Here is a 24,773-nt window from a genome sequence, read left to right on the forward strand (position 1 = left end):
AGAGACAGCATGAGCAGGGGAGGGTCAGAGAGAGAAGGAGTCACAGAATCTGAAACAGGCTCCGGGCTCTGAGCTAGCTGTCAGCACAGAGCCCGATGTGGGGCTTGAACCCACGAACCGTGAGATCATGACCTGAGCCGAAGTCCGCCGCTTAACTGACTAAACCACTCAGGTGCCCCTCTGTATATCATTTTTGACATATTGGAAGAGTGTAATAAATTTTAAACATCAGATTATGGACTCCTTTAACTTATCTCAAGTCACTCCCTAAGAATGCTTAATTTTTCTGACCATGGTTTGCCAGGCTTCTCTTAGGGAAGGAAATGTATCCCATTCTGTATCCTACAATGTAGTCAGCAGCTTCCTTACCACCCTTCCTTCCCTCCTTCATTTACTTTCTATTCATTATTCTTTCTGAAATGGATTCAGGGATAACATGAATCATAAAACCATCATGCATCTATTAGTATTAAATGGGAATACTTAGCTAGCATTTTCATTATAACCATGTATTGAAAATAAAGTTGATATATCATACTTGCTCTTGATCTCACATCTGACCTAATTGTCCAGATTCTTCTAGACTTAGATATCTCAAGCTTTTGAAATTATTTGTTTGTGTTGGTTACTGTTTTGTCCTGAATTTGAATTTGTCCAGTCGTTCGAGTGCACACAGAGAACTTGACTACCCAGTTCTTCGGTCTCCCCCCTCAACTTTGGTCATGAACTTCCTTTACTCTCATTGTCTATTAATTGATCGCTTCCTCTCCCATGAATGTTGTGTGATGAAAGCTAATCTATGGAAAAGTTAAGAATGAGATTAATGTTGGCCAGAGTTGTGAAGACTCAGATACAAGATGCAGCACTACTATACTGCATCGCCATTGCAACAAGACAAAGGCAGCTTCACACATTTGAAAGCAAGTCAAATTTCTACACACCATCCATTATTCTTGCATTTAATAGGATGTTAGAGATTCTACATCTTCTGAATTTATTAGCTTGGTATTTAGCATGTTTCACAGCCAAAATAGCAAAGAAGGTTCATTATTGCTGGTTAAATTAGCCTCATGAAAATGTTGTTGGTAAAAGGTTACAGAAATGAGTAAGAGATCTAACCAAGCAGCATATTAGACTATTTATCATTATAATTTAAAAAGGCATTCTGATGATTTGAATTAACTTGGCTAAAGGCTAGAGAATTAGATAAAAGGTAATAATTAAAACCTAAATGGCAGGATTAGCTGTTTCTTTTGATAAGGAAAAGACAAAATGTACATACCACATTTACTGAAATTGTCCTCTTGAGAGAAACTGAGGCCAATAAATCACACCTGATTATACCATTTATGGGCTTTTAAAATATTTTACAACTATATTATATATAAACTGGGTTGCTTGAATGTCTTCTGTTTCTTTGAGACCTAGTCAGATAGCTCTTCCCACATTATTTTCTTTTTCCACATTATTTTCTTTTGAATGGCTGAAGCCTAGAATTTAGCTGTTTTTCTATTGAGGTTTTAGTGTTTGTTTTTTAACTGAATGTCATATATACATGTATATATATAGTTAAGTTTTTGTCATCTTTGTGAAGTTTATCAGTGAAAACATTTATTTAACATATTTTTTTACCTCTTTGACATATAAAACTTTAAGGTTTGGGTGACCTAAATTATTCACATCTTCCGTTGTGTTAAAACTATTTATTTTATTTTAATTCCAATATAGTTAGCATACAGTGTTATTTAATTTTGGATGTACAATATAATGGTTCAACAATTCCATATATTACTCAGTGCTCATCAAGACAAGTGTGCTCTTAATCCCCTTTGCCTATTTCACCCATCCCCCCACCAACCTCCTCTCTAATAACCATCTGTTTTTTCTCCATAGTTAAGAGTCTGTTTATTGGTTTGTCTCTTTTTTTTCCCCTTTATGTGTGTTTTATTTCTTAAATTACACGTATGAGTGAAATTGTATGGTATTTGTCTTTATCTGACTATTTCTCTTATCATTTTACTCTCTAGATCTGTCCATGTCATTGGAAATGGCAAGATTCCATTCTTTTTTATGACTAATATTCTATTGTAAACATCTACTACTTCTTTATCCATTTATCAATTGATGGAAATTTGGGTTGCTTCTATAATTTGGCTATTGTAAATAATGCTACTATAAACATAGGGGTGCATATATCCTTTCAAATTAGTATTTTTGTATTCTTTGGATACACACCCAGTAGTGCAACTACTGGATCATAGGGTAGTTCTATTTTTTTACTTTTTAGAGATGTCTATACTATTTTCCACAGTGGTTTCACCAGTTTGCATTCCTCCCTCCCAAAATTCAAGAGGGTCCCTTTATCTCCACATCCTCATCAACCTTGTTTCTTGAGTTTTTGATTTTAGCCATTCTGACAGGTGTGAGGTGATAGCTCAATGTGGTTTTGATTTGCATTTCCCTGATGATGAGTGATATTGAGCATCTTTTTATGTGTCTGTTGCCTGTCTGTATGTCTTCTTTGCAAAAATGTCTATTCATGTCTTTTTTTTCCAATTTTTTTTAATTGGATTATTTGGGGTTTTGGTGTTGAGTTGTATAAACTCTTTATATATTTAGGATACCAACCCTTTATTAGAAATGTCATTTGCAAATATCTTTTCAGTATATTGCCTTTTAGTTTTGTTGGTTGTTTCCTTGGCTATAGGGAATTTTTTATTTTGATGTAATCCCAGTAGTTTATTTTTGCTTTTGTTTCTGTTGCCTCAGGAGACATATCTGGAAAGATATTGTTATGGTTAATGTACTAAAATATTTTTTTCTAATAAGTGCATAAAACTTTCCTGAAATGGATGATGAATGAATTTCTTCTCAATTTGGCAACCTTTATAGTGTTCCTTGTCTGTGGATGTAAGATCAAAATTATTATTTTCCCCTCTTTTCCATTCATAACAGAAACCAGGAGCTAAAGGAACTTGGTGAGCTTTCTCCACACTGGGACAATCTACGGAAAAATGTCCTTACTCACTGTGATCAAATGGTGAATATGTACCAAGATATTCTGACAGAACTTAGCAAGGAAACAGGTATGAAAGCAAAATCTTTTTACATATTCAAACTGAATTCCCTTTCGTACATGTTAGGTGAAAACAATAATAAACGTTGCTATGGATATAGAAGAGCAAAGATAAAATAGCTTTTATTTCTAACTCTACCATCTTGGCATGATAGACCAGCAAGAAGTAAATTGCACTACTTTATCTCATGGTATTATTATAAGAATAACTGAGAATTTTTAAATTGAATTTTTGTGAAGAAAAGCAGCTTGCCCAGGATATGTTTTACTTTCTGAAATCCTTGTAACTTTTTTCCATGTGAAGCATGATTTACAACATACATGCATATACACACTTATTATTTACTTATTAATGATGTTCAATTTTTTTTTTTCCACTTAGGGTCCTCTTTCAAATCAAGCAGCAGCAAAGGAGAGAAAACATTAGAATTTGTTCCAGTAAACCTACATTTGCAAAGAATGCATGTACACAGCCCTCACTTGAAAGGTAATATATAATACTCTCTTTTTTTATAGAGCAAATTATGTTAGTGTGTAGTTTTTTTCAAAAGCTTGACTATTGGCAGAATTTAAAATTTCAGAATTATATAAAGATGAAGGTGAAACAATTGAACTTGGTAATGACCCTGATTACTACAAATGGGGGTATAGAATTTTTTTTTTGCCATGTTTTTGAACAATACTTTAAAACTGTGGCACCTGAATTGAATTATAGGTGAGCAAACAGCATAAGTGACAGCGTAAGTGTTAGCTTCCTTTAAGTAGTACCAGTGATGGCTAATAACCGTGCTACTGTTTTCAATTAGAAATAAATAAAAATTAGAAACAAGACTTGTTCATTTTGTTCCCATCTTGAAAAATCAAAGCCCAAAGATAGACTCATAAGCTATTTTTCTGATTTAGTGGTGACTATCAACAGAATCACCGACTTCTCTATGAGCAGGGAATTTATCAGAAAGAAGGTTGTAGAGTATTTTACTCTATTCAGCTATGAGAAACATTTTTCAAGGAAAAGTGTGCAGATTTTTATAAACATACTTGAATGAGGTTTACAATGAATATTGGATTTCATTCATTGCCATTCTACATAATTCCTTGCTATTTCTTAGTAAAAAATATTTTGAAATATTCTTCTCATCTCCCATTTTCTTTAACTTATTGCTGTATCAAATTTTGTGCATAAATAGGGTGGCTATCTGCCTCTATTCACATACAGCAAAGTCCCATATTATGATAGTTGTCCAGCATTATTGTTAAAGAAGCTCTTCACCTCTCTTCCCTCTCAAAAGTCTCCCTGTTTCATGATAAATGCTGTAGTCATCCTACCAGTACCCATCTTCCTGGAGCCAAAAGTTACTTTAGATCCTCGAATCCTTCACAGTAAGTGTATCAACATGCAAACATACACAAGTATATCTAAAGATGCATGCTAACCGCCTATTTTGTAGTTATTGTCATAATATAGAGGTTCTAGGTTTTGAAAAGTCAAGATCTCTGTTCTACTTTAGAATCATCTGAAGTTTTACAAGCATAAAAATTAACATTTTTTCTGCAGTTGTACATACTGATTGTGGATATGCAACCAGCTAATGTGCAAGTTTAAGTGTAGTTATAATCATTATGATATGTAATGTTAATACCTCTAGTAACCTTTGTCAACTACCTGAAATTTTAACGTGGCTTCTTTTCACCAGAAATTATCTCAGTGAAGGAACTGAAATACAAATGAGATGGATTGGCCCAAAGCATTTAGAAACTTTCCCTTGGTTATTGAATATCTAGCAGTAGTTTGAACATAACATCCAATGGTTTTAAAAATCATAAAACCACAGTATCAATAAATAATAAAAAAGCCAAAATACTTAAAAGCTATATGAAAACCAATATAATTTTTTTATAATGACCAATATGAAATCACTCTAATGATATAATAAAGAGAGTTTTTTTTTTTTTTAACATTTTATCTTATTTTTTGAGAGACAGAGCATGAGAAGGAAAAGGGCAGAGAGTGGGAGACACAGAATCTGAAGGAGGCTCCAGGCTCTGAGCTGTCAGGACAGAGCCTGATGCAGGGCTCGAACCCACAATAGTGAGATCAGGACCTGAGCCGAAGTCAGGTGCTCAACCAACTGAACCATCCAGGTGCTCTTCTAATAATATAGTAAAAAGTTTATATGATTTGGAGTAAAGCAGAATTTCAGCTCTCCCATTTTTGATGCATGTTGTTAAGTCCATTATTTACTTCCTAAGCAAATTGTGCTCTTCTTATTTAAGTGAGTTACAGTATATAAAACACCTAGAATGAACAATGATGGCCATTATGAAATAGGTAGCATTTGTCCTCACTGGAACAAAATAGATCTTTCAGTTCTATCAGGACTGTTAAAAGGAGAAAAGTGATCAGTAAAGAGCCCATTAAGAGACAATGAAATCTTGAACTAAGAAGTAGCCAGATTTAGAGAAAAGATGAGTTAGAGAGGCATTTTGGGAAAATTATCATATGTAAGCACTTAATGACTAATAGAAGGAAGAAAGGAGAGAAGGACAACTTCAGTACACCCATGAACAGATAGCTGTATCATCAAACCACATGGCTTGTTGGGGCCCAACTGATATGGATCTATATTTAAATATGCATTCAAATATTTGGCAATGATCCTAACAAACTTCCACCAAACAAAGAAAAAATACTCTTGTAAGTGACCTTTTATTATACTTATTTCTTGAAAACAAAACAAAAATAGAACCATCCATGCTGTTCTTTCCAAGATGCTATCTGAAAAATGGACCAGAGTGAGCTAGAAGGCAAACAATGTATTCAGTTTCTGTTTCTGCCATTTGCAAGGAAGAGACTGGCAACTGAAGTAAATTTTGAAAGGGAAACATAATTTTTCCTAATTAGTTTGGTTTATGATATGTATCAGTTGCCTAGATCTGCTAGGAGTACCACAAACTGGATGGCTTAAAAAAACAAAAAAATTATTGTCTCACAGTCTGGAGGCCAGAAGTCTGAAATTAAAGTATTGGCTAAGCTAGCTCCCTCTGAAACCTACAGGGGTATTCTTCCTCACCTCCTCCTGGCTTCTGATGGCTTGGTGCAGTCTTTGATTTTCTTTGGTTTATCGATGCATCATACCAATCCTCTGTGTTCACAGTGTTCTCTTGCACATCTTTACATCATCTCCTCTGTGTCTGTGTCTGTGTCCAAACCTCCCTCATAAGGACACCACTCACGCTGTATTAGGATCAGTTCTAATGGCCTGATTAGAACTTCATTACATCTGTGAAGACCATATTTCCAAATAAGGTCATATTCTAAGATTTCTTTTTTGGGGAGTATAAATCAACCCATAGTAACAGGATATATACACACACACACACACACACACACATATATAAGGAATTTCTTATTTGTTATGATAAATATCAAGTAGTACAGAGAAAAAAAGATTTCGATGTTATGGAACCTGGGTGCGACTCATGAACTAGACAACTTTTGCTGTAGCAGTTTTCAGAAAAGACTGGTTCTTCTTTTTGAAGACCTAAAGGAGAAAATGTGGAAAAAGGCTAGATGTCCTCATGGACAAGAATTAAGGCAAAGGTATTGAGTTCTACTGCATACGGACTTTTTTCCCAAGGCAACTCATGTAAATTTTTTATATACTGTATTGTATTGTATTATGTTATATATACATATATAAATAATTTTATCATATATATGGTATACGTATAATATATGTAATATTGAACTTATATGTTTTTTTAAATACTTATGTTTTTATAAGTTTAAAATTGATTCTTTGAGATTGGAAATCAGGTAAAGTAAGTGCTTTATAGGCTGTATCACCAGCTATATAATAGAAATTGAACATTTGACTGAATTTTTGGGACCCTGCCGTTTAAGTCTTTGATGTTGATTAAGTTAAATAACCTTTCTGAGCATTAGTTTTCTTATTTGCAAAATAAAATGGTTAAAGTTGCAGATGGCAGTCAATCAAATTTTTTACTTGCTTATATAACATATATTCAGCAGATTAAATGAATTGCAAGTAAATTTATTTAAGATCCATGGCTACTGATTTGAATGTTAAGCTGAATTACAGACAACATTTTGCAAGGTAATGATGCAAGTAAGATTGGCCAAGCTTTGGTATTTCACTGTGAGTTATTTGAATGTAGTCTACATTTATTTTCATTCTTACCATTAGTAAATTACCTCAATCCACATTTGATTAATACGCCTGCTATATTTGGATAGGCAGCTTTGCAAACAATAGCAGGCAGATTCACCAAGCACAAGGCTAATATCTAGCTCTAGAAACAAGTAACTGAGCAGAACTAATGTCGTCATGTCTCATACTGACAAATGAAATAACCTCCATTTAACTTCAGGTGCACCCAGACCCATTAAGTTAACTTTTCACCCTTATTCATTACTTAAAGGCAACAAATACAATCCCAATAGAGACCTTAGATGTCAGTGACAATAACAAGGACAAAACCTTGAAATTAAGAACAAAATTTTCTACCATGATAAATTTTACTCTCATAGAAAACCAGTTATGAATATTGTAAAATATGGATTCTTATGACACTTTTTTAAAAGTTTATTTTATTTTTGAGAGGGAGAGAGACTGTAAGCAGAGGGAGGGTAGAGAGAGGGAGACAGAGGATCTGAAGCAGGCTCCATGCTGATGGCAGAAAGCTAGCTGGATGTAGGGTTCAAACTCATGAACCATGAGATAATGACCTGAGCCAAAACCAAAAGTCAGATGCTAAACTGACTGAGCCACACAGGTGCCCTGGATTCCTGTGATATTAATTCTATGTTTAAGTTATTTTATTTTATGTTATAGATATATAATAGCATATTATAGTATACAGCAAAGAGAGACAGAGACAGGGAAAGAAGATAGAAAGACAGAGAAAAGAAAGAAAAGAAAGAAAAATATCTACTATAGTATATCATAAAGCTATAGTTGGAATCAGGTGCAAAATAAGCCAGAATTTACTGTGTAACTAAGATGAGTCAACTAACCTCTCTGCCTCATAGTTTTCTAACGTCCACGTTGAGGGGAGGAACAAATGAGGGACTGTTTAGAGCTCCATGATTTCTGTATCTCCAGTTTGGGTACATCACCTCATTAATGAAGTATAATTACCCTCAGATATGTTTCATTATACTACCAAATTGTTTCAACTATTTTGAAGTAGATTTCCCTTAAAATTCTTTGTTCTCTTGTGATTCACATGAAAATCATTTTGTGGCCCATGTTGAAGTCAGGAATTGTTCCTTGAAATGAGATCAGCATATATATATTTTTTTCATTGGCACTATTTTTATAGTTATAGGAACTTTAAAAAGATCTTCTGGGGAAAAATAGACTTATTATCTCATATCTATTATTAAATGGCTTTTAAAGGCTATGAGGCAGGCCTATTATTAAATTTCAAACCAACCTAGTATCTTTAGCTGATGAGATTTAGCAACTTGAATTCCACTTCCCTGTTACACTGTGTATGATGCTATTTTCACAAAGTGAGGGACAAGTTTTGAGATATGAACTATCAGAGGAAGAAGATACACAGATTATATTTTTTTAAGAAAGAAAAAAGGACCTCTGATTTTATTGTTCAAATTTTCTGTAAAATAAATATCCACCTGGACTTTTGTAGTTACCTCTTAATATCAAAAATATGAAATCTTTTATTATATATAGTTAAGGACTATTCATATAATAAAGATAGATAATTTAAACAGCAGGATAAAATGGGAAATTTTTCAAATGAGGCAAATAAGAATGATCAGATTGTTATCTAAGAGTTTTATTTTTATTGACTGTTTTGTTTTTCTGTGTATCTGCAAACAATACATTTAAGTTAATTATAACTGAATTTTAAAAAGTACGACTGTTACACTCAAGACTGAAGATAGTACTTTAAGTGTATACCATTCTTCATTAACTAAACTAAGACACCAGGAAATGTGTTCCAAAGTATACCAAGACCTATCTGCCATTTTTGTCATAATTGCAAGTGGCATTCAAGGATGCAGGGCCAAAGAGATAAATCTAGCAATTCCAATACTGTGATATTGGTAAATGATAATTATCAAATAATATTTGCAAAGCACTAACTCCCAATAGTTGTGATTTTGTGACTTCCAGTAAGAGTGTGGTATTTAAAAATGATAGTGATTAGTGTAAAGTATGACAGAAACAATTTCAAAGTTAAGGATTATGTAGCTGTATACAGCATCTTCTTATTTTAGATTATGTGACAAACTAAACATATCTGTAGCTGAGGAGCACAGCTGTTTTCTTTTGCTTAAATTCATGTAAACTCTGAGAATAACATTCAGCAGCTACTTTCTAATTGTTTACTTCAGAGTCACTCTTTGGTCATTCATGAACGTGGGACCATTCCAATGTGGGGATGGAGGTTTCCCCACACCACCTATTCTCAAACTCTCCACAGATGCCGACTGAATGTCCTAAATCTTAACTCAATTGTAACATTATTTACCTGGAGATAGATTCCAGAGGTTAAGGGCTCTGTCCACAAGACAGCCTTTCACTTCAGATGCCAATCAAAAGTCCAGCTTGTTACCTGTACTTTGGACTCTCTGGCTCTAAATCAAAGGTTCCCCTCTCCTTGCATTTAATTAATTTGCTAGAGCTATTCACAGAATTAGTAAAACATTTTATTTACTAGATCACTGGTTTATTATAAAAGGATATTAACAGCCAGATAGAAGAGATGCACGAGGCAAGACATGGGGAAAGTGTCCAGAACTTCCATGCTTTCAGAACACCTCTCTCCCAACATCTCCACATGTTCACCAACATGGAAACTCTCCAAACCTAGTTCTTTGAGTGTGTTTGGGGTTTTTTAGACTTCATTACATAGGCATAATTGATTAAATAATTGGCCACTGAGGACTGAAGTCAATCTCCAGCTCTTCTCCTCTCCCAGGAGGCAAGGTGGAGAGGACAGATAGAAAATTCAGACCCCCTAATTGTTATGCCCAGATAGCGATCTCCCCAAAATCCCAAGACCACCAAGGAGTCCGAGTCACGTATGCAAAAGCAAAGGGCTTTATTATGGGCTTAAGCTCAGACTCCCAGACTTCACCAGCGTATGGATCTGTGCTGAGAGCCTCGAACAAGGGCAGAGTAGGGTTTTTATGGGGTTTGAGATGGGGGAGTTACAGAAGTTGTGACATGGGAACAGTGATCCAATCATAATAATTCAACATCATTGACAGCGGGTTTGACCATACACATTGTCTAGTCTAGAGTATTCGTTACTTTTGGCAGGATCCAATTACAACATTTAGAGTACCTTTAAATTCAACCAATCACAGAGCGAGCCTAGGGTCTTGTTCGGCGACTAACAGGTTAACTTTAACATTAGGTAACAGGGTCCTATCTATAGTTTCTATCTCCAGGCCTCTCCCTTAGTAATGTGGAGGGTGGTCGCTGGACTTTCCTGATTGGGTGTTGCAAGGGTGGTTTCTCCTGCCTTGGGCAATGTGTAACTGCCTGATAGTTTCAGGAAAGCTGAAACTCAGGCCTTCTAGTTCAGAGGGGAAACTTAAAGCCTGTCATGGAGTCAGTTTGGTTTAGACGTTTAGACTTGTGGCCTTACATAATGACTTGGTTGGATTCATTGGCAACCAGTCCCTATCCTTAGGTGAGGTCACTCACCTAATAGTCACTTTATTAAACATAAGAAAGGCTGTCAATGCTTAGGAAATTCCAAGGGTTTTAGGACCACTGTGCCAGAAGAGGGAACTAAGACCAAATATTTATTTCCTATTATTGTTAAGGAACAAAAATTCAACTGAGTGATTTAAAAGATCAAATTGACTTTATTGAATGATTCGTAAATTAAGCAGCATCCCACCTTGCAAATAGAAAGGAGTTCTGTAGAGCTACAAAAACGGAAAGATTTTTTTTTTAAGGTATAAGGGAATTGGGAAAAAAGGAAATGATTGGCAAAGTAATCCATTGTTTTAGGCAACCTCATCCTAAAGGGAATGGAAGGGGCCTTTTAGTCATAAGCCTTTTAGTGCTGACCAAGAAACTCTATGTTGACTAGTTAAAGGTTATATTCCTAGAGGGCTGAAACTGCAGTTAGATTAGGTATTAAGCTTTGGTTTGCTGATATGGGCCCCTTGACTGACTATTTTGAGCCTGTGGCTGTCTTTTTTATGTTATAAATCACAATATCAGAGTTATCAATGTTTAAAAATTAACACTTCAAAGCAACTTCTTGAAGTCCTCAAATGTACAAAGGTTATGTAAGCCTAAATTCTTTGAACATCTACAAAATATGCACATAAAGATCCCAGCTTTTTGAGTAATGGTTTTAATCAAGGTAGGTAGAGTACAAAGGCAAGAGACAAGAGAGAGCAAAGAGAGACCTATTTGTTCTTTTAGCATACAGATATAAACCCTACTTATTGTCCCTGCAGAGAAAGCCTCTTGATATTAACGGATTATTAAGGTTGGCTGGCAAGGTAGGGAAATGGGAGAAATGTCTTCTTTTTTTTTAATTAATTAATTTATTTCTGAGAGAGAGAGCCAGCATGAGCAGGGGAGGGTCAGAGAGAGAGAGAGGAACACAGAATCTGAAACAGGCTCCAGGCTCTGAGCCAGCTGTCATCACAGAGCCCAATGCAGGGCTCAAACCCACGAACCATGAGATCATGACTTGAGCCAAAGTCAGCCGCCCAACAGACTGAGCCACCCAGGTGCCCTGAGAAATGTCTTCTAAAATATAAAGTGTTCAGTTCTGCTAGCTGTGCTGAGACACAACCTTACTTTTTACTGGACTATTTGAAATATAGTCTCTGAAGTTCAAGAATGAAGAATATTTGGGGGGAGTCTCCTGTGTTTTACCTCCTGGTACCTTCACCCTGGAGAACATATGCCTATATTAGGAAATTGGCTCCTGTTCTGTTGTTTTGTTTTTTTTTTTCTTTTTCAAATCCTGATTGTTGTGCTAATTATTATGTAACTTTTCCCCTAGAATTTCATATTCCCAATCTGCTTTCTTGTTAACTTACTTTTAGTATCTTGTTTAAAATGATAACAAATGGTAAATAAAATTATTTTAAAAATGATAATTTAATGAAAAGAATGTGAAATAAAGAATCTGATCTAAGGAAACATTGGATATTATAAGGCTAAATTAAAAAAAAAAAAAGATTATAGGGGTGCCTGGTTGGCTCAGTCTGTTAAGCAGCCAACTAACTTCAGCTCAGGTCATGATCTTGCAGTTAGTGGGTTCGAGCCCCGCGTTGGACTCTGTGCTGACAGCCGGCTCAGAGCCTGGCGCCTGCTTCAGATTCTGTATCTCCCTCTCTATCTGACCCTCCCCTGCTCATACTATCTCTCTCTCTCTCTTTCTCTCTCTCTCGCAGAAATAAATAAAACATTAAAAATGTTTTTAAATAAAAAATTTTTTAAAAAGATTATAAACATTGTATTTCCTTTAGTAATTTCACTTCTAGTAGAAGTATGAATCAACAATTCTGAAACTGTTTTATTTGTATACTACGATTAACCAATAGGTAAATATGAAGATAATGAGTGTCAAGTTTCTCAATGTCAGAAAAAGAAGTTAGAAATAAAGAAGGAAGAAAGGCTAAAAGGAATCTTGTGATTTTGAACTGAAATCAGAGTAACAATATGGACTCATGGGTTTTTTGTTGTTAATATAGATATACAGATGTGTGTATGTAAACAAGTTAGTATACATATGTATATTTTGTACCTCTAGCCCCTGAAAGGATGGAAAACAGTGATTTCTAAACACCATTGTCTAGTTAAAAGGACTAGGGTTCTTTGGAAAGCTGGTTGATTCTATAGCAGAGGCAGGGAAAATATAATATTAGAGTCTAGAGTATCTCATGGCGCAAGAAAGTAAGGAAGTGCTCAAAAAACACAACAATGGTGACAACAAATTGTGTGTGTGAGGGGGGGTGCATACATAAATAGCCCAAGAGCTAACTGAAGGAGCTCCCAATAGACAAAGCTAGAACAACTTGAACATAAAGATCGTATTAGATCATAAACCAAGGAACAAATACCCATGAGCCCATATTGATGTTAATAAAAAACTGAATATATAAAAGATTAAAGGAGAAGAATCAACCATTCTTCCCAGAAGAATTCCAGTTAATAAGTGTGGAAGGAATAAGGGAAATGGAAAATCACCATTCAAACACAGAAGTAAAAATTGCCTTAGACAAGATTTATCACTAGATGCTAAAATGAGTGGGTGCAAGTTAAACAGGAACAAGGTATTGCATTGTCTTAAAATATCCCTCTGTCTATATTTAGTAACTTTACAGTGAAGAATCAACTGTAAGTAGTGGCTGTCATCACAAAGTTAACATCAGGTAATACATAACAACATACTCCCTGTTATAATTCACTGAGAAGGGTATATTGGCTCAATCATATCCTAGTCGATAGTACAGAACTCCAATCTAATTATGAGAAAACATAAGATAAACCCAAACTGAGGGACAGGGTACAAAATAAGTGACCAGTGTTCTTCAAAAGTGCTAAAGTCAAAAATGAAAGACCGAGGAACTGTCATAGATTGGAGGAGACGACATAATAGCTAAGTAAAATGTGGAATATTAGACTGGTTCCTGAAGGAGGGTGTTAGTGGAAAAACCAATCCTAACATATTATCTACTTAATTTAATATCAGAGTACAAGATTAATTTCTTAGTTTTAATAATAAATCTATGACTACATAAGATATTAACATACGGAGCATGTGTGAAGGGTTTACAGAAGTCTCTAATTTTGCAACGATTCAGGAAATCCAAAATTATCTCAAAAATAAAAATTTTCAAAAGTGTTTAAACAACAATAAGTATGTTATATATGTGTGTGCGTGTGTATATATATATATATATATATATATTACATGGTGTATAACATGGTATTTTGTTATATATACATAGTGAATGATTACTACAGTCAAGCTAATTAACTTATTCTCCTAACAGAAGTTTATTTTTGCTTTTTGTTTTTTAATATGGTGAAACTTTAGGTGTGTGGTAAGACATTTTTAAAGGATTTTTTAATTTCTGTTTTAGACAGCATATTAAAATTTAATTCAAATTTTATAGAACCATTGACAAGAATTTAGTCATAAACTTTTTTCTTTTATCGTAGCAAGAATATCTAACATAAGACCTAACTTCTTCACAAAATGTTAAGTGTCCAATACCTTCTTGCTGACTGTGGGTACAATGTTGTATATCACCTATCTAGAGCTATTTAACTTCCTTGACTAAAATTTTTGCCATTTGATTAGTAACTTTCCTTTTCCTTTCTCTACCAGCCACTGGCAACCACTATTCCACTTTTGGTTTCTATTAATTTGATACTCACTTAATTTTAGACACTTCATACAAGTAGAATCTGTGTTGTTTGTCTTTCTGTGGCTTATTTCACTTAACACAGTACCCTCAAGGTTTATGCATGTTGTCACATATTGCAGAAGTTCCTTCTTTTTAAAAGCCAAATAGTATTCCATTGTACATATATGGCACATTTCCTTTACCCATTCACCCACTGATGGATATTTAGGTTGCTTCCACATCTTGGCTATTATGAATAGTGCTTAAATAAACATAGAGGTGCTAATATGTCTTTGAGATCCTTATTTTGGGTCTTGTGTAAATACCCGGAACTGGGATTGCTGAACTATGATAGTTCTATTTTTAACTTTTTGAGGAACCTCTATACTATTTCCCATAGCAGCTGCACCAAAGTTTGGTTTTGCATTCTGTGCAAGGATTCAAATTTGTTCACAACATTGTTAACACTCACTGTCTTGTTTTTCTTTCTTCTTTCCCCTCCTCTTCCTTTTCTTCTCCTCTCCCTCCTCCTCCTTCTCCTTCTTCTTTTGATAGTAGCCCTTTTTACAGTGTGAGATGATATCTCATCGTAGATTTGATTTGCATTTTCCCTGGAAATTAATAACATTTAACATTTGTTCATACAACTGTTGACTGTTGACCATTTGTAGTTTTCTTTACCAAAATGTCTATTTAAGCCTTTAGTCCATCTTATTTTTTTGTTTTTATTTTTTTAATGTTTTTTATTTATTTGTGAGAGAGAGAGACAGCATGAGCAGGGGAGGGTCAGAGAAAGAGGGAGACACAGAATCTGAAACAGGTTCCAGGCTCTGAGCTAGCTGTCAGCACAGAGCCCAATGCGGGGCTTGAACCCATGAACTGTGAGATCATGACCTGAGCCAAAGTTGGACGCTTAACCGACTGAGCCACACAGGCGCCCCACCTTTAGTACATTTTAAAATCAGGTTATTAATTTTTTTTACTACTGAGTTATAGGAGTTCACTATATATTTTGGAGATTAACTTCTCATCAAATATATGGTTTGCAGATATTTTCTCCTTTTCGATCTGTTATTTCCTCACCTGTGCAGAAGCTTTTTAGTTTGATGTAGTTTTGCTTGTTTTTGTTTCTCTTGTTTATGATTTTAGTGTCATATCTATGAAATAATTATAAAGACCATTATCATAAAACTTTTCCTCTATGTTTGTTTCCAGGCATTGTATAGTTTTAAGTCTTATGTCTAAGTCTTTAATTTGAGTTGATTTTTGCAGATACTATAAGGATCTAATTTCATTCTTTTGCATGTGAAAAATCACAAGTTCACTTATTCTTTTATAAAATGCAGTCTATGGTTGGATATATTCAGCCTCATCCCATGAATATATTTATATTTCAGATTCCAATGTTTTTCTAGAGAGTGTTTATAAACTTTTTAAAAATTTCTCCAGTTACAAAAATAATACCATGGGATGCCTGGGTGGCCCAGTCAGTAGAACATCCTACTTCAGCTCAGGTAATGACCTCATGATTTGTGAGTAGGAGCCCCACATTGGGCTTTGCACTGACAGTGCAGAGCCTACTTTGGATTCTCTGTCCCCTTCACACTCTGTTCCTCCCTCATTCATATTTTCTCTCTCAAAAATAAAGATTAATTTTTAAAAGAATAACAATACCTTGTATGATCTATTAAAAAATAAGACAAAATGAATTGAGCCCCCAAATATTTATTTATTGGCATTTATTGAAAACCTACAACATGGATGATACTGAGGCATTTGAATGTTCTTCTGTTAATATTTGAAATATATGAGGAGGGTGTAAGTATCAGAGCCTTTGCTTTTGGGCCAAGTGACTGAATGGCCACTCATTTGGGAAAGTGATCTACTGCACTATGGATAGAGGGAAGCTAAGACTGAAGAGGCAGTAGCAATTCTGACAGGAAATGAAAATAAGAATTAAGGTAATTAACATTGTTAAGAGAGAATAAAATTTGGTAGAAGAGTTGTTAGAACTAACCAGGTAAGAGACACCTGGGTGGCTCAGTCAGTCAGGGATCCAGCTTCAGCTCAGGTCACGATCTTGCAGATTGTGAGATCAAGCCCCACGTCAGGCTTTGTGCTGACAGCTAGCTCAGAGCCTGGAGCCTGTTTCAGATTCTGTTTCTCCCTCTCTCTCTGCCCCTCCCCTGCTTATGGTCTGTCTGTCTCTCTCTCAAAAATAAATAAACATTAGAAAAAAACTAATCAGGTAAAATGTGGAGGGAAAGGGAGAAATTGAAAATGATCTTGATATGGGGCGCCTGGGTGGCTTAGTCGGTTAAGAGTCCGACTTTCGCTTAGGTCATGATCTTGCGGTTTGCGGGTTCGGGCCCCGCGTCGGGCTCTGTGCTGACTGCCAGCTCAGAGCCTGGAGCCTGTTTCAGTCTGTGACTCCCTCTCTCTCTGACCCTCCCCTGCTCACGCTGTCTCTCTCTCTCTCTCCTAGAAATGAATAAAACATTAAAAAAAAATGATCTTGATATTTTGAGAGTTTTACTCTGGAGGGTTTAAAACAATGTGGTATCTGTAATGGTCATAGGATACTGGGGAGAAAGAGTAGGTTGAAAGAGTTAGAAAAAGTGAAGCTTAATAACTGATTGCAATTCAGAAATGTTCATAAGACAATTAGGAATTGGATTGTTTAATGTGGAAAAGGTCAGAACTTGCCAGAAATAGAGATTTTGTAGGGTTTGGTAAAAATATAGTGTTAAAACTCTGAAAAAGATGAGCTTATAAATAGAAAATAGAATGGAAACAAGTAAAAGTCATAACTTTGGATATCAAAGAATTTGTTTATAACTTTGGAAGTTCTTGGGGTGCCTGGGTGGCTCAGTTGGTTGGGTGTCCAGCTTTGGCTCAGGTCATGATCTCACAGCTTGTGGTTCAAGACCCACGTCGGGCTCTGTGCTGACAGCTTGCTCAGAGCCTGGAACCTGTTTCAGATTCTGTGTGTCTCTCTCTCTGACCCTCCCCTGCTCACGTTGTCTCTGTCTCTCAGAAATAAATAAAACATTAAAAAAAAACTTTGAAATTTCTTTATTACAGTTGGATTCAAGAATTACACATGCCTTCATTTCCATTTAAAAATAATCAGCTCTTTACTCTGAGGCATGGAGAGGTTTTGAGCAACTTGCTTCTCTTCCTTTACCTGCCACTTCCAAGTTTCATGGTTCCTTCATAGATATCTAGAATTTCCCAGAGCAAAGCAAAGGAACAAAAAGAAAGATTTTGCTCCTAGAAAGTAGCTTCAGAGGGCACCTAGGTGGCTCAGTCGGTTAAGCGTCCGACTTCAGCTCAGGTCATGATCTCATGGTTCGTGGATTTGAGCCGCATGTCGGGCTCTGTGCTGACAGCTCAGAGCCTGGAGCCTGTTTCAGATTCTGTATCTTCCTCTCACTTTGACCCTCCCCTGCTCACGCTGCCTCTCTCTCAGAAATAAATAAAACATTAAAAACAAAAAAAGAAAGAAAGTAGCTTAAGAAATATCCTGGAAATATAGGTGAATTGATGAGACAGACTCCCCGTGAAGCTAGTTCAACTTAAGTTCATGGTTCTTCCTGTATGTGGGCATCTTACAAGACCCAGCAAGGGATTCCAGCAACTGGTTTCTGGTCAGGTGTTTTTGCAAATTTTACAAAAGAAAGTTATTTTAACCTCCATTAATTAGAACTGGTCTCTCTTTCTACTCAGATTTCTCCTTCCCTCATTCTTTCCCTCTTGCTAGATGATGTTGGAGAGGTGGATTTTGAATCCAGCAAAAGGCTACAGGCAATTTAAAAAAATATTGAGTTAGAAATGCATTTATCTTAGGATTAATGGAATTTGGGCTTAAAGTGACTTAGTCACTTTTGTATATTGTTGGTATTGTTGGTCACCCAACTTTTAGCAGAAATGTATTTCTGATAGTAGCATCATGATGATTTTTCTTTTTGCATTTAGTTTAAATTAACACAGGAACTGAAGACTGAGCTTCCATATCACTTTTCTTTTCAGACTGAAAAGTGTATTATCATGGTAAATAAGCAATAGTTGAAGTGCCATCTTTCTTTGCTTCTTTGGTAGGATAACTTCTTATAGGAAAAATAATCATAGGGGTGCCTAGGTGGCTCAGTTGTTTAAGCATCTGACTCTTAATTTCAGCTTGTGGGTTCAAGCCCCATATGGGGCTCTGCACTAGAAGTACAGAGCCTTCTTGGGATTCTCTGTCTTCTCCTCATTTTCTGTCTCTCTGCCTGTCTCTCTCTCTCATTCTTTCAAAATAAATAAATAAGCTTTTAAAAAAGAAGAAAAAGAATCATAGATAATAGTTAATGCTTACCACTTCTAATTACTTTTTCTAGCTGAGGAAACTAATACATACAGAGGTTAAGTAATTTTCCTAATGTTACACAACTCATAACTGACTGGGATCCAGATTGAGGGACTCGGGTTCTGGTCACAACTTAAACCCCTGGCTCTCCATCCCTGGGTTAGAAGCCAAAAGACCCTGTGTATAACAAGGTCTTTGGGACTTTAGATGAACCAGGTAATTTATCAAGTTGCTCGGCTTTCTCATCAGATAAATGAAGATGGACTGGAAATTAGTGCTGGTAACTTTGGGGTAATGTCATTACCATTTGAGAAAGCTGTGGCCCTTTTCCATAAAGTAGAATACACTTCTACAACTTGAATATATTCATGGATTCCCTGAAACCCTTTTCTTAGACCTAGGTTAAAATCTCATGGACTAAGAAATCCTTAAATTTCACACAAGTCTTACATTTTGCTATATTAAGAAAAGCTAACTTTTAGTTTATTAGTGACTTTTTAAAAGGGCAAGAGATTACCACTCCAGCGATCTATTGAATGATGGTTCAGTATGTACCTTATTGATGGGTTGATTTGGATTGTGTTCTGTGGGGTTTTTTTGTTTGTTTTCTGTTTTGTTTTCTTCTCTTATGTGACCTTGACTTCTCTGAATGCTGCTGAAGTCTTTCACTTGAAGACATTTTTTATTAAGAAAAAATTTTCAGGTGCATTTGGATTGAACTAGTATGAAGAAGCTACGGTGTTTATGTGAAGCTAATGAAATAATTTGTTTTTCCTGTAAATGAGAACTGAAAAACAACCAATGTGGCAATACAAAAAATCAATTTGAAAAGGATAGGCTATGAAATTAGGTTTCTCAAATAAAATGTAGCTTAACAAGAGATGCTCACTCTGTCTTCTTTCTTATGGGGATACTTTTCATTAGAATGTAAAATTGATGGCATGTTTTGAAGCCCTAAACTTAATAAGCATCAAATTTGATGTTTCAAGATGAAGAGATTGAGTTTCATTTTAAATGTATGGATTTTTTATTTAAAAAAACAAAATATCTTTGTAGAAAATAGATCTAGAGGCATTTTGTGTATTTTTTCTATGTCACCTAAGAAAATTGCAAAAGCATGCATTCAAAACTAAGGTTTAGCATACACAGGCAGGAAACTTCTCTATATAGATTTTTTTTTTTTTAATGCACTAGTACTGTTCTGCCCTTGAGCCAAGATGAATTAATAATTTGGGGTTTTTTTCTCTGTAAATTTTCTCTGTAAAGATTGTTCATTATTGTTGAGTTTCAATATGATTGCAAATTAAATGATGCAAAACTCAATAAAGTAAAACACACAAAAGACCAATTAACATGTTATCTCAGTAAGTATATAGAAGAATGAGAGAACATACTGTTCCAGACAGTAGCATATAATTAAGATGTAGTCATAAATCAAAGAAATATTATAACTTGTTTAGGTGCACAGGTGGCTTTTAGAAAGATTGATTAGCTCCTCTTGCCCCCTTGAGATGTGAGTTCATAGTTATTCCTGCAAAATTAAACAGAATAATTTCTCAAACTTCCCACAGTGTGTATGCTTCCATACCGACAGCATGCTGGAGACAAATGTGTGCAAAGTATTCATTTCCTTGTCCATTCCTGTTCCAGATGCTCTCTACGATGTCATCACTGTAGGAGCCCCAGCTGCCCATTTTCAGGGATTTAAGAATGGTGGTCTTCGGAAACTACTCCATAGATTCGAAATGGAAAGAAGAAAGTAAGTGATGACAGGATGCATTAATGATACTGTCTTCCTTTTTGAGAAGTTTGTTTATAAGATTAGGATAAAGACGCTTGGTTCATCATAATGAGCAGTTCTTTCTTCAATTCTGCAACCCATTAAGTAACTTAAAGTTGTTAAAATGACAAAAAAAAAAAACTTGAGTAGAAATTAAATTAGAATAAATGAAATGCTTGAGTGTATTGCTTATAGAATAGTAGCACTATGCTGGCAGAAAAAATTTCTGGAAACCATGCTTCCAAATTAGATGCATTCTAGATATCTAATATGTGCGTGTATATATAATATATATACATATATATATATAATATATATAGAATAGAATAGAATATATTAAATAAATTCTAGTATCTAGATATACTAGATATATTCTAGTATCAATTATGATACATTGAATAGAATGGTATTCAGGTGGAGATTAAGCTAAAAACAGTCCACTTTAACTGTGAACCCAAAGACACTTAATGGAGAGCATGAATACTAATTTATGAGTCTAACCCTACTGTTGATTTACATTTTGGCCTAAGGCTGGGCACATAACTGCCTATCATTTAATTGTGCCATTTGAAAAGAGACATCAACACAGAACTCTATCTGTAAAGTGATGAGATTAAAAGAGGAATTTTATATTCCTTAGGGGAAAGGCGTGACACAAAAAGTATTATCACTGTTATTTATAATTTTAATATACTTTCTCGATTTTTTTTCTTCATCTACTTTAAAATATTGCATCAGTAGTTTATCCCCCATGTACTCACCCTCAGGTACTGAGTTTATCTTATAATACCCTCTGGCTATGACTCACGAACACCATAAAGAGTATCGTTCGGGTATGAATGGTAACTTTCCTTTCCGTTTCAAGTCATTACTCTTCTTAGATTAAGATCCCAAAGTTGGAAAGTTACGGGAAAATAGTTACTCTTAGTCATAGTTGGAATAGTAATACTATTAGAAAATCTATCTGAGTGGCAAAACCATATTTTAAGTTTTATCGCATGTATCACATAACACATTTTCATTCAGTGTCTAGATGTTCAGGAAAAAAACATTCAGGTAAGTTAGGATTGAATAAGTTACATTCTATTATATTAATCTTTAAACTAATAATACATATTTATATATTTTTCTTGTTTTAAAGAAATTGACTTTGGTACAGTACTATTAACTTAGTGATAGTCCTTATTCCTATTACTTCAGGTTTCATTTTTGTGTTTGGTTGGTTGGCTGTTGGTTGGATGGTTGAGAGAGTAGTGATAGAGTTCTTTGAAATTGTATCACAAGTGTAGATTAAAGTAACTATTATCAAAATAATCATAAAGGACTGTTCCATTACCACCAAGAAACTCCCTCGGTGATTCCTTAATAGTAGCACCCTCCCCCAAAATCTTCTGCTTCAGAAAACTATTCTGTTGCTTTGTTATTTCAGCAGGGAGTAGAAATGAGAATTGCACGCAGGGCGTCCGAGAGAAGGCTCACCTCCTATTTAATTCATGGAGGCTAGAAGTCAGTTATGACAGACTTCACAGGGCAAGGATGCCATCTCTTTACTGAAATGGAAATGGAAGTAGAATATAGATTTCTGTCCATGGGCTCTACCAGGGAGGGGTGTTTCTCATTGACCTCCTGCTGCACCATTCTTTGAGTAGGGGAACAAACTGCCATTTTTATAATATCACCCCTAGATCAGACAAACATGATTAAGAGGTTTTTGTTCTGTTTGGCCACCCTTTACTAATCCTTTGGCTTTTCTTGGTCGCCATTTTTATTTGGCATTTTACTACATTGCTGGGATGTGTAGAAGACAAGAAAAAAAAAAACAACTATGGAACTCACTGTCATGTCATTCCTTAAGTCTTGAGGCACCTAGTCAATCTGCTTTCATTTCTCCACCTCTTAGATTTGTCTGATAAATGACTTATAGATTTTGTCCAGAGTGATTTTTGTAATTAGAGAAGTAAAATAGATTGTGTTTACTCCATCTTTCCTGGAACCAGAAGACTCTAATCTTGAGAATTCGCCTAATCTATTTGCTTTCCTCAGTCAAATTTTTGAGTTTATAACACAGCTGAAAGACTGAAAACTGTCCACAGGGCTATAAAATCTAGTTGAGCATGTAAAGAATTGACATGTGATGATACATGGAGACTAACCATGCAATTTCATAAAATATTACTGTTTGTTACTATTAAAGACAAATGTTGGGTTGTGTGTTAGACTCTGAATAATATTTTTTGAGTGTTAAATATCTGCATGAATATCTGGTTCCTTCACTATTCTTCACATCTCACTGGGAGGTTTATATATATATAAAATCACCTGCATGCACCCCACACACACATATATGTTTCTAAGGATCAAATTTAAAATAAAAGAGAAAAGTATATTCAGTGCTTATAAACATTGATTTGCTTTAGGTTTTTCATATGTGTTATATATCCCATTGTATTACTGATGACTTTATTGATAAAAAAAGAGCAAGATTTTTTAATTAAAAAAAAAACAATTTGATATAGATCTCAAAAGTACTCCATAGGGAAGTGATATAGGACAAATATGGCTTGCTGAGGCAAATGAGCAGATGAGCTTGGTATCAGCCTGGCCATCAAGTAAAGGGGTGATCTAAACAAAGACTTTATGCCTAAAGTGATATCATACTATGCATATTTTTTTCTGCAGGCTTTCTCAACAACAAATACTGCATCTGTCAGTCAAAAGCAATAATAGAGAAGTAAATATGAATACATGAAATGTGTAACTTGTACGTTTATTTACATTTGGAAGTGCAGAAAAACACATGAAGTGAAGGAATTTTCTTTACTTCCTTTCTTTTGATACCTCCTGAAAAAATAGCCAAATATTTTAGGTCAGGTTTTTAGGCGAGTTTAGGGGAGCTACCACAGCCATTTTCCTACTTAACCTTCATCTGTTTTCTCCTCAGCTATGCTGATGAAATACTGTCATCTGAGAACAGATGTAATTTATGTGTCTGTTCCTCAATGATATATTTTTTAATGAGTACATTGACCACACAATGAAAAGCATTTTAATATAAGAAAGCCTTGCTTATAACATTCATATAATGCAATTCAGATCACACAGAAAAAGTGTATGTTAAAAGCTACAAGATGATTAATTAGGAAGAGTAAACTTTGTAAAACACAAATATCTGAGTATATTACTCCTCTGCTCAGAATCCTTCAAGGAGTTCATGCTCATCCATTGGCCATTCAAAGCCCCATGATCTCACCCCACCAAGTTTCTGCTTTTCTTAAATGCTATACAAACTGTTTCCTTAATGGACTTCATACTTTCCCACCTCTTATTTCCTTACTCTATTCCCTTTTACAAGAAATTCTTCTGTTTTTATCTCTGTACTATTTTCTGTTTCTTTCTGTCAAAACCATATACATGAGCCTATTCAAACTTGCACACATCATCCATCCTAAGGTTTTACCTTTTCCATTATGTCTTTCTAATTTTCAGGTTGATTTGACTCTCTATCCTAATATTTTATTTTTACTCTGCTTATAGCTTTATTAGGTCATAGTAATGATGTATTAGGTTTTTTCTTGTCTGGTATTTCTGTAACAGTTTTTGATTTCCTTAATGAAGAGAGGGTGTCTTCTTAAAATTTGGACCTTCTAAAGTACCCCACAGAGTACTTGGCATTCAGGTTCAAATTCAGCAGGCATTGGAATTCACACATGAATCAGATACAGCCTCTGGTTTAAACTGCTGCAACTTCAGTGGGAGATCAAGTCTCACAAATAATCATAATACAGTAGGATCAATATTACATGCAGGGGTTATCAACCTTGGCTGCATATTACAATTACCTTTGGAGCTTTAAAAAATTATCTAGGGGTGTCTGGTGGCTCAATCAGTTAAGCATTTGACTTCAGCTCAGGTCATGATCTTGCAGTTCTTGAGTTCAAGCCCCACATCAGGCTCTGTGCTGACAGTTCAAAGCCTGGAGCCTGCTTCAGATTCTGTGTCTCCCTCTCTCTCTGCCCTTCCCCTGCTTTCTCTCTCTCTCTCTCTCTCTCTTTCACTCTCTCCTCTCTCTCTCTCTGTCTCAAAAATAAATAAACATTTTTTGTTTACATTAAAAGGTTTTATCTATGGCAAGATAGCACCCCAGGCCACTTAAGTGTAAGTCCTGGGATTGGAGCCC

The 24,773-nt window shown here is 35.2% G+C and overlaps 1 protein-coding gene across 2 annotated transcripts in view; it reads left to right on the plus strand.

Moving 5' to 3' along the window:
- The window catches only part of INPP4B (inositol polyphosphate-4-phosphatase type II B), a 367,571-nt gene that overhangs the window by 191,394 nt on the left and 151,404 nt on the right, over positions 1-24,773 (plus strand). For both annotated transcript variants that reach the window (XM_039248219.1, XM_039248218.1), the window contains exons 9-11: positions 2,956-3,086; positions 3,459-3,563; positions 20,467-20,575. In XM_039248219.1, the coding sequence (XP_039104150.1) occupies positions 2,956-3,086; positions 3,459-3,563; positions 20,467-20,575 (345 nt within the window). The remainder of the gene's footprint in view (positions 1-2,955; positions 3,087-3,458; positions 3,564-20,466; positions 20,576-24,773) is intronic.

This window comes from Hyaena hyaena, unplaced genomic scaffold (assembly GCF_003009895.1).
Source record: "Hyaena hyaena isolate Hyena2069 unplaced genomic scaffold, ASM300989v1 scaffold_304, whole genome shotgun sequence".
Taxonomy (NCBI): domain Eukaryota; kingdom Metazoa; phylum Chordata; class Mammalia; order Carnivora; family Hyaenidae; genus Hyaena; species Hyaena hyaena.